At 50.7% G+C, this 12,604-nt stretch overlaps 2 protein-coding genes across 4 annotated transcripts in view; both read left to right on the top strand.

The window, feature by feature from the left end:
• The window catches only part of IGSF3 (immunoglobulin superfamily member 3), a 94,279-nt gene extending 87,051 nt beyond the window's left edge, over positions 1-7,228 (top strand). For both annotated transcript variants that reach the window (XM_059375849.1, XM_059375848.1), the window contains 2 exons: positions 1,786-2,253; positions 4,041-7,228. In XM_059375849.1, the coding sequence (XP_059231832.1) occupies positions 1,786-2,253; positions 4,041-4,291 (719 nt within the window). In that variant the 3' untranslated portion in view covers positions 4,292-7,228. The remainder of the gene's footprint in view (positions 1-1,785; positions 2,254-4,040) is intronic.
• A 4,435-nt stretch (positions 7,229-11,663) lies between these two features.
• The window catches only part of CD58 (CD58 molecule), a 40,733-nt gene continuing 39,792 nt past the window's right edge, over positions 11,664-12,604 (top strand). Inside the window, exon 1 of one of the 2 annotated variants that reach the window (XM_059375847.1) lies at positions 11,664-12,000. In XM_059375847.1, the coding sequence (XP_059231830.1) occupies positions 11,931-12,000 (70 nt within the window). In that variant the 5' untranslated portion in view covers positions 11,664-11,930. The remainder of the gene's footprint in view (positions 12,001-12,604) is intronic. The other variant, XM_059375846.1, reaches the window with a different exon arrangement.

The following is a 12,604-nucleotide window of genomic DNA, read 5'->3' as shown; positions in this document are numbered from 1 at the left end:
TTCTCTAGAATAAATAAATCAATCCTTAGATCATAAGCATTCAGGCGAGAAGAAAACAAAGGAGAGTAGGTGAGGAACAGATCCTTCCAGGAAATTAAATGTCCAGGAGCCGATCGTCTTGCTGTTTGGGGTCCACTGCTTCTCACTGGCCAGGCGCTTTAGGACACTAATGCAGTAGGCTCTGCAGAGCAAAGATACCGTGGACTGCCCCGCGAGCTGCAGCATTTCTCTCTCATGGCTCTGGGGGTTACAGTCAGCCCTGCTCTCTGGAAGGGTAAGCAGTGAGCCAAGGAATGTGAGTTGCCTTTGGATGGATATTCTGCATCCTGCCGCCTTGCCCTCCAATGTGTTCTCCCTCTTGGGAGCTGGGGCCAAGGTGTTGTTCCCACCACCTGTAGAAGGTTCCTGAGCCTTTCTGTGCCAGCGATGCACACTGAGATTCTAGACGGGCCCTGGGGGGTTTCGAGGAGCTTGGCAGAGCCCCATGGAGGTGAGGGGACCCCAGCTTTGCGTTGACCTGTGAGCAACATTAAGCCAATTCATCGAAAGCCCAGGACAATACTTGGGAAATGCTCCTCTTTGGTTTTCCTCCAAGCAGAATCCGATTTGGTATCTCTACTTTCATTGCCGTTGTGTTGGCATCTGTCATGAGTATTTCATAAACGGAGCCAGACAGGCCATTTAAGAGGTAGGGAGTGGATTGTTTGTTTAGTACTTGTCCCATTGAGCAAAAAAAAAAAAAAAAAAGGCAGCAGCAAAATAAAGAAACTGATTATGCTGCCTGGTGGTGTCTGTGACTCACCTGCTTGGGTCCCTCTTCCTGGCCCTTTTGTGTCTCCTGTCTCAGTCAGGAGGATGCTGTCCATGTCATCCTTCTGGTGAGGTGGAGGGCGGTCTGTGCTCAGGGTGAGGGGCCCTTTCAGGTCTCGGGCTTGAGTCTTTGGAGAACAGTCTGCTCCTCGGTTCACTATGATCTGGGGAACAGTCCCCACCCACATGGCTCAAACTCAGAAGCTGCTGAGGGTTGAGTGAGTTTCCCAGAGCTGCCATAACAAATTAGCACAAACTTGGTAGCTTGAAACAAGTTTATTCTCTGACAGTTCTGTGGGCTAGAAGTCTAGGAGCAAGCTGTCAGCAAGGCCAGGCTCCCCGTGAAGCTTCTAGGAAAGAATCCTTCCTTGCCTCTTCCGGTGTCTCTTTGCCTCAAGTGTCCTGTGGCTTGTGGCCGCATTGCTTCAGTCTCTGCCTCTATGTCCTTCTCTCTGTGTGTCCCCTTGTCTTCTTATCAGGACACGAGTCATTAGATTTGGGCCCACCCTAAACCCAGGGTGAGTTCGTCACATCTGCAAAGATGTGCTTTCCAATGAAGGTCACATTCTGAGGGTCCAGATAGATGTGAGTTTTAGGGGGGCCCTTCAGCCCCTGCAAGAGGTTGCAGTGAAAATAAATGTTTCCTCCACGGAGTCCCATAAGCAGCCATGCTACCGGCTTCTTGTGAATTCTGTGGATATTCGAAGCAAACATAAGCATACGTGTGTCGAAATAAAATATATTTTCTTCTGCATACAGTGACCTATAGGGTACACAGTGTTCTAGAGCCTAGCAATCTTTCTGGAGTCTCCTTCCCCCACGCCAGGCACATGGCACCACCTTGCTACTTTCAATAGGTGTGTGCTGTATAGTATTACTGTGCTACTAGAGTGTATTTGGTGATGGACATTCAGGTTATTTCGAGCAAAGAAATCAAAACAGCCTCTTCTTCCTTTTTTGCCTCCTACCCCCCAGACGCTGCCCTGCAGGTGGACACGGTGGTCCCCAACGCCACAGTGTCTGAGAAGGCAGCTTTCCAGCTGGACTGCAGCATTGTGTCTCGGTCAAGTCAGGACTCCCGCTTTGCCGTGGCCTGGTACTCTCTGAGGACTAAAGCCGGATGGGAAAGGGACGGCCCTGGCCTGGGTGAGCAGGAGGAGGAAGGGGACGAGGAGGAAGAGGAGGACCAAATGGAGCGGACGGCCCTGCTGAGCGTGGGCCCAGATGCCGTCTTTGGCCCAGAAGGCAGCCCCTGGGAGGGCAGGCTTCGCTTCCAGAGGCTCTCTCCGCTGCTCTACCGGCTCACCGTGCTTCAGGCGAGCCCCCAGGACACTGGGAACTACTCCTGCCGCGTGGAGGAGTGGCTGCCGAGCCCTCAGAAGGAGTGGTACCGGCTGACGGAGGAGGAGTCGGCCCCCATCGGCATCCGGGTTCTGGACACAAGTGAGTCGGCCCAGGTTACAGGGGAAGGATGTCTCTGCTGGTTCCAACCGTTGGTTCCAGCTGGTGAATCCAGCAGTCTGGAAGAATAAAATCAGAGCTTGATTACGGGGTTACAAAGCAGTTTTCCCACCCGTCGAGGGCATTTTGGCTTTGCCATACCAGTTCGTATAGTTGACCCTCAGTCGAGGATAGGAGTTAGAGTGGGAACATACCATCCAGGAATCTTCCTAATCAACTGGATGTTCCACCAGATTCCCATTTGGTAACATTTCATTATCCAAGTACCCAAGCGACATCATGGTGTCGCTCTTCAGAATATCTCACCTCATCCTGCTCTAGCCAGTTAGCGTATTTCAGACTCAGAAGAACACAAAATGAAGCCCGAGTACATTGCTGCTCTGTTTTTCTCAAGTTCCTGGCTCACGTGTGTTTTGGAGGGTGACTTGGAGGTGGAGCTGGATGTTGCATGAGTGGTTGGGATGATCAGAGATACTGTAGGGCCCTGCTCGCCATCAGCTGCTCCAGAAAGGTCCAGAGCTCAGTCTTCTCATCAGATCAAGGGACTCCATGGCCAGAGACTGGAAGAAATCATTGCTGGCCTGAATGATTTGTTCTCACAAGTCGCTCTTTTAAGTTGCCCTTACTGTCCAAGTGTGGCATAGAGCAGACAGAAGATGGCGTGTGTCATCCTAGAACCTGCCTGCAATGCACAAATAAAGAATCTGCGGGAAACCGTAACCTCTTTTCCGTTTCAGCCAAAACATTGTCCTGGGTAATTTTGATTGGAGGTTTTTTTGTCTTGTCAGCTTTTTCTTTTCTTTGACTACCTCCTGTTTGGGAGATGGAACCATATGAAATTGAGGTTTTGTAGGTCGAAAGTGGGCGACTATCAGCAATTTCATATGTTTTGGAAATCTAACAAGTATAAATGTGTGTTGAATTTTCTTAATAATACTGAGCAATGGCTATGCAGTAGAAAGGGAAGCAGAGAAAAGCCTAAATCATACTCAGACCCCCTCATAATCCACTGAATAACCCCAAAGTACAAGCAAAGGTGTTTAGTCCACATTTTATCTTCCCACTGTGGATGTTCCTATTTATTAAGTTTTACAGTATATAGAGGTCATCAGCAACCCTGTTTTCCAGAGAAAACAGTCTGCTGCTGAGGTCTCGTACACCAGAGCAGAACTTGATTGGGTCTGGGGCATGGGGGAGCAAGTTTCATTCCCTTCCACATCCAGGAATAACTAGCACTGAATTCCTTACAGCCACACACACACACACACTGTGGACATTGGTAAATGGTCCGTAATGGCATTTCACTTGATAATTTTAAGTGAGTAAGTGTCATTTCCAGTAAAACTGCTTTCAGAAGCTGGGAGGTGGGGAGAGGACGTGTCCTTCCCAAAGAAGGACGTTTGGAGCAGAACGGAGTCCAGAGGGACACGTCAAGTTTTCACCGGGCAGGTGGTGAGAACTTTCAGCTGCTCCACTATCCCTTTGGGCTCACAATCAATAAACCGCATTTGGTTCTGTAGCTCTCCAGGCAGTCCGTACTGGCTCCCTGCAGGAGACGGAGGCATTGCTTTGAATGAACTTCCAGCTGTGAATGGGAAGAGGCGCTGCTGGGAGAGCAAGGCTAGGGGGGTGGTCTCTCCTTTCTTCACAGCAGCCAGGAAAAGACAGGGTGGGTGCGGGAGCTGGGTCGGGCTGGACGCGAGGGCTTCTGGGAGCGAGGGCCAGAGGTCCAGGCTCCCAGCCCTCACGGTCTTGCCTCTCTGTTCCAGGTTCCACCCTGCAGTCCATCATCTGCTCCAATGACGCCCTCTTCTACTTCGTCTTCTTCTACCCTTTCCCCATCTTTGGCATCCTCATCATCACCATCCTGCTGGTGCGCTTCAAGAGCCGCAATTCCAGCAAGAACTCGGACGGGAAGAACGGGGTACCCCTGTTGTGGATCAAAGAGCCACACCTCAACTACTCCCCCACTTGCCTGGAGCCCCCCGTGCTCAGCATCCACCCAGGAGCCATAGACTAAGTGGAGCCCAGCGGACCTCAGCCGCGGAGGAGCTGAGACTCTCCCTTCCTGCCTCTTGCTCTGTGATGGCGCAGTGGACGGCACCCAACCCCTGGAGTGCTCACGCCGAAAACTGTCAGACTTGAGAAGCGTTCGAAGTCCCCGATCAGTCACAGAGACAGACTGCCTTGAGGTGGCAGTCCTGGTTGGTTAGCTGTTCTGGAGCAGAAGTCCTTATCCTGCAGAATTAGGCTCCTTGTTTTTGTTTCCGGTAATGTAGTGAGTAGCTCCAGGTGCCACGTCTACTCACTGATTTATAGAGTATTCCCAGATAGATGTTACAGGGGTTCTTATTCTTTGTAATGGACTCTTTTTAAATCCCTTCGGTTTACCCTTTTTGGATTCCGTAATGTGACGGACGATTTTCTCTTTAAAAACGTACCACTGATGGCAAAAGGAAGGATGAACTTTACGGCGCAAAGGAATCTCTTCCAAGACTTACTGTTTTTGCATACTTGAAAATGCTACCCATGGATCAGAACCCGCCCGAGCGTTTTTTACTTTCTTAATGAGACTTGAAATTTATGTGTAGTGGGCCCAGTTTGTATCTTATCGTTTCCCTCAGCTGGAGTGGTTGGAACCCCTTTGTAGTCAAGATGAAAGCATTGAATTTTGCTTCAAAGAACTGTGTACATACAGGAGAAGTCCAGCATAACCCTATTAGGAGAAGATGGTACCCAACCAGCCTGCCAGGGAGGCGAAAAATAGGCTTCATCCCAAGCTTGCCAAAAAAAAAAAAAAAAATGAAAACAAACAAAAAACAATACACAACCCCCACTTTGTTGGAGAGGAAGTCAGAAGCTCCAAATGGCACGCACTTTGCCAGCTGAAGTGGGGAGAGGGCTACGTTTAGCAGCTCCTGACTTTCGGATTGGTCAAAGCCAGTGATGAGCGAAGGAAGGAGAAAGGACGAGTTGTTGGCTCCATCTGTTCTGTTCTGCACGAGCAGTCTCTTAACTGATAACTGTGAGCGGGTGGGCTTCCATTCTAAGGTGCTTTGCCAAACTCTTAAAGGGAAAGTGGCCAGGGAGCCTGAAAAGGGGACAGTCTGAGCTGAATACACCAGGGCCCGAGCAGCTACCATAGCTAACACGGCACACCTGGAGGGGGCACGGGCCAGGGTGACGGCTAAGTTCCTGCAAGGGTCAGGGTGGGACCAGGTGGCTTCCGGAGTCTGACCTTGGAGGGAGCCTGACCTTGGAGACCAGGGGAGCTGTAATTGCTGGGATGGAGGTATGAAGACTAGGTTTTTCTTCTTGCCTGCAGTTAGTTTCCTCAGAGAGAGCCCTGTCTCTCTTATCCACCATTTCTATCCTCCTGTGTCTTACCGCTGTAAGAATATCTATCTGCCCAGGAGAGGTCCAGATACAGCCCTTTTGTGACCCATTCAGAGGACGCCTAGTCTCAGCGGGAAGTGATCACAGGCCTGGGTGTGGCTTTTTGCCCTTCCCCTTCTTGGATCTTGTTTGTGGTTTTGGTGATTTGGTTATTTGTTGTTATGGTGGCATCTCCTTCGAAGGCCCACCAAAGCCCAACAAGGCCAGTGTCACCCTGTTCCTTTATATCCCGGGGCAGTGTGCTTGGCTCCTCTGGAGCCCCGTCCTGGTTTACAAGTGTTGCCTTTTGCCTACTCCATGGGAGGAGTGCTTATGCCCTGGGCTTCTCTGTTCTGCTGACCAAGAGCACCATTTCCTCTCCTCTTGAGCTCGCATCTTGAATCCCAAGGGAATTCACAGTTTAGAAAAAGCCACCAGGAATTCTGGAGCTAAGTCTAACCGGAGAGACTATCGACTGTTCTGAGGCTGAACAGACGTGGCAGGAGGCCATGTGGCTGCCAATCCATCTCGGGGTCCGTGGGGGTGCGGGTGGCACAGGTGCTCAGCTGAGGGGAAGCCTGCCTCCCTTTCCCCCCCTCCCCCCACTCCAGTGCTCTCCTTTGGGGCCGTGTGTAGGCACCACCCCTTCAGCCCTCCTGTAGCCTGATGTGCTCATTCCCATTTATGATGCAGGCTGCGTCAACACTTTGGAGGTCGTCAGCCGGCTCAGCAGGGAGGGAAGAAGGCAGTCCTTGGCCCCATTTCTTCCTTTCAGCCACGTGGGCTTTCTGTGGGAAAATTAGCCCCTCATTTCTAGCCTGAGGCAGTGAGGGAAGACGACTTACTTTCTCCTGTGTGAGAAGGGGAAGATTCCAGAGGGCTGGGTGGGACTGGGAGTATAAACGACAGAGTTGACTTCGCATTGGTTCTCAGCTATAGAAAAGTAGGTGACGCACAAATTAAATAATGTGAAGCAGTTGCAGGAAATTTAAAAGGAGGAAAAGAAACCGAAGCCAGTATTTTAATAATTGGGTTTTTCTTTTCTTTTTTCCCCTGTATATTTTCTCTTGGGCTGGGGGCTACCATCAGAGGGTGAGCATTTCAGCTTTTTCGAAAAATACCCAGGACCTTGTTTGGCCATTTCCACGGAAAGAGTGGTAATGGTGCCCTCCAGTGGCTGGAGACCTCATTGCACACGGCCTACGGGAGTTCTAGGCCGAGGACCCAGAGAGGAAAACTACCAGCTGTTCTCTTGACTTATCTACAGCTACAATGTTGCATTCATGAAAAACTACACTGTGCTAGGCCCATCCCAGGATACTGATATGACCACACCCTCCTTCATCAGGGTGTCTCTGTAGCAGGTTTTCATATTCTTTTCAAACAATGGTTTCTCTGCGTTTATTGTTGACAAAACAGGTAGGGTAAGAAAACTACCCATGCATGATGTAGAGAGCTGTTGGTTTGTTTGGGGGTTTTTTTGTTTTTTGTTTTTTTTTTTAAAGGAAAACTATTTGTAAAATGTTGCACTAAAATGTTTTATATACACTTCAGAGACCTGTAGTAAATTATGTTGAAAATACGGCTGTTTACAGTTACTGGAGCCCATTGTCCTCTTTTCTCTTAAACTGCCTCTCTCCTCTGAAGCTGAGCCCTGGAGGTGTGGTGTTCTGCCCCTGGCATCGGCCTGCTAGGCTCAAGGGTCAAGCATTGTAACCTTAATTACCCCACCCTGCCCCCAGCCTGAAGAGTGCCTTGTACAGATGATGGGGGTGGGGGGAGGGACCTTTCTTTCCCAAGTTGCTTTACTGTCAACTGCTAAAGATGAATCATAGTACATGTACACAGTTACCCTGATTGTCAAGGCCATGTTGCCCCCAGATCTGCGCAGGCACCACCCACCTGGAGGCAGCTTCACAAGTAGAGCTCCCGAACAGCTTTCCTTTTTAGGGGCTGGGACAGGAAGGGGTAGGAGGAGACTGATGGAGCACAGGAACTGACAATAAGACCACACCGCCTTTCTCAAACGATGGAGTGTTGTCCCCATCGACCGTGGACTTAACAGGAAGCACTTTCCAGGAGGCAGGAGCCAAGCAGGAGCTGTGTTTTCCTGTTCAGGGTGCCCTCCCACACAGCACACCAGTCCACGTTCCCCACACCACTCGAACACTGGGATAGTACCGAGGAGTTCACCACTATTGCAAAGTGAGAATCATAGAATGATTAAAACCACAACAGTGACACATGATTCGGCAAAACCCATCTGTAATTTTGTACATTGCACTGACTATGCAAAAGAAACTAGATAGCGGGTAAAAAGCAGAGGGAGGTGCTTCCTTTTCTCTTAAAAAAAAAAAAAAAAATCAAACCTTTCAAAGGCTTTAATGTGTGCTTTCCTCGGCTTCGCGGCCCCATCTGCCGCATCCTTATCAACTTCTTGCAGCTGCTGGCCTGGCCAGGAGTTGAAATGGGATTGTTTATCCCTTGGGTACCCAGAATGGTTCCATGTTATGTCTTACGCATTACTTTTGCCTAATTTTTCTACCAACTGCTCTCTTTCTGCCAAGGCACATTTTAAAAAGGGAAATGGAGTATTGTGGAAGAAGATTACCCATCCACGCCTTTGGTGCAAATCTGCCCAGTATTTATATGAGTGAAGTGAATGTACATTTCCACAAGAGGCTGGGACAATTTCCATGTATGTAAGATTGGGAGCAGTGTTTTGCTCAGCTCGTTCTGGGATTTCTAAGCTTCCTGGGGGGGGGGGGGGGGGTAGTTGCAAGGCAAGAACTAGAGCCAAAGAACCAGAGAGGGACGTGTTATGAAGAGCAGCAACCCCATGCCACGTGAGCAGGCTAGATGAGCCCTCCTTTTTCCCCTCTAGTTCATGATTTATCTGCAGTGATAAGCAGATGTGACTGGTCCTCACTACTGGCACCAGATGAAAAATACATCCACTCTCCTTTTGGGGGCATGTTTTCAGTATACGAATAGAGCCTTTTGGGCCCATTGCCTAACTCAGGTCCACCTTTCAGAGCCACTTTTGACTCATGAAATCTGCTAGACCACGCATAGAAGCTCCTCTAAAATGCTTGGTAGAAGGAGTGACTGGCTGGCTCAGTTATAGAGCATGAGGCCCTTAATCTTGGGGTTTTGGGTTTGTTAGGGTATGGAGTCGACCACCCCTCAATTAGAGAACACTTGATAATGCAAGACCCCAGCTAGCTGGGGTCCAAGTATCGGCCTGGCACAGCGGGTTTCAACAGGGACCCCAAGCACTCAAAGCCAAGGGTTTATATAGCATTTTCAAGGCACTTCTTCATAGCTACATACATATCTTGCACCCCACTTTGACAGTTTAACTTGGTTTAACCTTTTGCCACCCCGGCATCACCCTGGCGCCATCCTGGCCGTTAAGTGAGACTTAGGTTTAGAAGAAATTTAACTTGATTTACATTTCCTTCTGCCTCAGCCTCCCTCAGTTTTATGGTGGGGAGGGTTAGGCCTTGAGGAACTGAGCCCCTTTTCTCTGGAAATTGGGCCATTGAAGAGATAGCCCTTTTTGTTGTAAATCACCAGGACATTTGCAAACCAAGGGAGATTCCTGTCTTGCAGGATTGTGATTTCTGCAAGTTAACTATTTGTTTTCTTTAACATCTGGTCCCTGTGGCGCCACTACCTAACCACCCTGGTGGTATATGATTAAGTTGTTTCTTAGGTTTTACCTACTTTCTCTTATCTCAAGTTACGTGCGCCCTGTGGGCTGGTTAGGGACGCTCAGTAAAATAGCTTCCCAGCCTTCAGGATGGCCATTCTTATGCCAACCCACTCTTACAGTGCAAGGTGCCAGCTTTTGCTTTGCCGAGATGGCTGTACTTCTGTCAGGGCTAGACTCGAGGTGGGTACAGCCTTGTTTTTCTTGGCCTTCACACCTGGAGCTGGTTTCCAGGACTTGTTTTTTAAGTCCCCTGGGGAAAGGGGAGCAGGGGCAGTAAAATAGGTCCTTACAGGTTCAAGCCCCACATTGGGTGTGAAATAAATATTTCTCCCAAAATGGCTTGATAGAAGCATAGCATTTCTCTTAATGAGAAAGCTGGCACTGCTGTTGAACTTGGTCAGAGGAACATCTAACCAAAGAAGAGCTAATGAATTATTCCTTACCCAAAGGCTGGAGGCCATGACCTGAGGCAAACTTCCCGGCCCCACATGACTGGGCAGACTTTTCCACAGCCCTGCTGGACTGACAGCATCTGCTGGCCAGTCCAGTCCATAGCATGGCTGTACTTGTATGATAGGGTGAGAGTGGTGTTTTAGATTTAACTTCAGCTGGACTGCCCGTGCTGCCCCTTACTGTGTGTCCTTGGGTAAGTCATTTACCCTTTCTGAGTGTCTGTTTCCTCTTCTGTGAAAACAGGGGCAGCAAGAAGATTAAATTAGTTCGGGTGATGGACTTAACACAAGGCCTGGCGTAGCAAGTGCTCAGCAGATGTTTGCTGTTATATCATTTCTCAGTTCAAAAACATTCAGAATCTCCAGTCTAGAAGTTTGACCTCATCCTACCTTTTTCAGTTGGCCTGAGTTCCCACCAGCCCGGGACAGAGCAGAAATGTGATTTTCTCACATTTTGTGCTATACTTTGCCCCTTCCTCATGTTCCAAGTATCTACAGTTGATAGCGAATGTCTTCAGGTAGGTACATGACATTGGTCCCAGAAATTTCATTGATAGGGATGCCTTTTAAGATTTAAGGGTTTTTTCGTTTTTGTTTGTTTGTTTTGTTTTGTTTTTAAAGTAGGCTCCACATCCAGTGTGCAGTCTAACACAGGGCTTGAACTCACAGCCCTGAGATCAAGACCTGAGCTGAGATCAAGAGTCAGGTGCTTAACTGACTGAGCCACCCAGATACCTTTTAAGATTTTATGCTTGACTTAAGAACTAATGAATTCTTACAGTATAGTTCAACTGTCTTGAGTGGTTTTGGGATCCTCACTTGAGGCTGATGGAGAAGACAGCAGCAATAAAGCACATTTCCACTCAGTTTCTAAACAGACACCCTGGTGTTTATTAGGACAGCAGGGTGTCCGGTTCACCAGAATAGGTTTAGAGTTCCCTTAGTTCCCGCAGCTGGGCGGGGGCAATTCATGTGCTTCTCTACGAAAGGGGGAAGACATGGAAGCCACGTGAGGAGCTGGTTCTCTTGAGTCCTCGGGTCTGGGGGTCAGACAGACTTGAGCGAGGACAAGCCAATCAAGAAGAATGACCAATAGGGGGCGCTTGGCTGGCGCGGAGGGATAAGCGCCTGGCCGCCTTTGGCTTAGGTCATGGGATGGAGCCCCAAGTCCGGCTTCCTTCTCAGCTTCTCCCTCTGCCCCTCTCCCGGTTCGCGCTCTCTCTTTCTCTCTTTCAAATAAATAATACATACATACATCTTAAAACAAAACCAAAAAACTAATCACTAGGATGGAATGTTCCAAGTGCCTTTTGCATCTGAGGCGGGTGGTTTGGGAGGCCGAACAGTGAAGGGGCGACTAGACCCGACCAGACCTGGCTCCTCAGCCTAAGGGAAAATCCACAGCTGAGATGGAGGAGGAGGAAAACAAAGAGGAAACTGAGAAGGGAGAAACCCAAGACTATAAGTCCCAGCTACGGAGAAAGGGAAGGTTGGGGTGGGGGCGGGGGCGGGCAGGCTTAAGGAAAAGGTGGCCTGAACTTGAATGAGACCGGCGGGACCGGCGGCGTCAGGTAATCCCGCACGTTCTAGCAGTTGCCCCAAATGTCCCGTTTCCTTGTATTTTAATATTCCAGGACAGCAGCAGAGAAGCAAGCTCCGCGCTGCTGCTGCTGCTGCTGCTGGAGGCAAGCGCGGAAGGAAGTGCTTCAGAGCCGCCCGGTCCTGCAGCAGAGTTCTCCGGTCCCCGTACGGGCCCGCCGAGTGGGACGCAGCTTTACGGGGTGGGGGAGGGGCTCGACAGCTTCCCCTTCCCCCAGTTACAAAGTTGCCTCCATCGCGTCCCAGACGTCCAGGAAAAGTGCTGGAGCAGCGGGGGGAACGAAGAGAAGCCTGGCTTTTAAAACGCAAGCCACTTTGATGGAAGGACTGCACCGAGCAGACGGGAGGCAGCAGAAAAACTCTGGGAACAGGGTGGACAGGAAGCAGGGGACGCGAGACGAGGCGGGGCCAGAGCGGGCGGGGCTGGTACGGCGGGGAGGCCGGGGCGGGGCTGCTAGCGAAATTACTAGGGTGCGCTCAGCGCAGTAGGGCCTTAGAGGCCAGCCGGACGCGCCATGACCGCAGGGAGTGCGTGTGGCTGGGCCGCGGTGGTCCTCGGCGTGGTCTGCCTGGTGCTCCAGTTCGGTGAGTGGGGGCCTTCCCCGCGCCCTGGCGGGGACTGGGCAGCGCTGGGGGTGTCGATGGCTTCAGGGCTCTGGAGCCCGGTGCACGGGTGGGGCTCGGGGCGGCCACGGCTGGGTTGGGGAGAAGAAACTCAGCCTGCGGGACCTTGTCTGGCAGAGTTGTCACTTCAACAAGTCTCCCCTGGGTAGTCAGGAAGCAACTTTGACCTTAGGCACCGGAATCCGCCTTTGGAAGAGGGGTGGGACTGTGGCTCGCTCACTTTTCCGGTGGTTTTTTCTTTTGAGAATCCTTAATCCCCAACTCCCCCAAGCCCTTTCACCTCCCCACTGGGTGTTTCTCCGGAAGGGTGTGCCTTTGCTGGGGTTCCAGTGACTGCGAAACCACTTGTTGCCCCCCCACACACACACCCCCGGGGTGCCGTTGCCTAGCGCTGGGACGGCCCTTTCACTTCTTCCGCAGCGGGTCAGCTCCCGCAGGACGGGTCCCGGCGGCTGGACTTACCAAAGAACTAGGCTTATCCGCGGCGCGCCGGATGGGGCTCAGGAGCGGCGACTGCCGATTGGTTCCCCTTCTGCTCCCCTCTCCTCCGACGCCGCCCCGCGTT

The sequence above is a fragment of the Mustela nigripes genome, chromosome 14 (assembly GCF_022355385.1).
Source record: "Mustela nigripes isolate SB6536 chromosome 14, MUSNIG.SB6536, whole genome shotgun sequence".
NCBI classification, from domain to species: domain Eukaryota; kingdom Metazoa; phylum Chordata; class Mammalia; order Carnivora; family Mustelidae; genus Mustela; species Mustela nigripes.
This window is presented reverse-complemented; position numbering and strand designations above follow the sequence as displayed.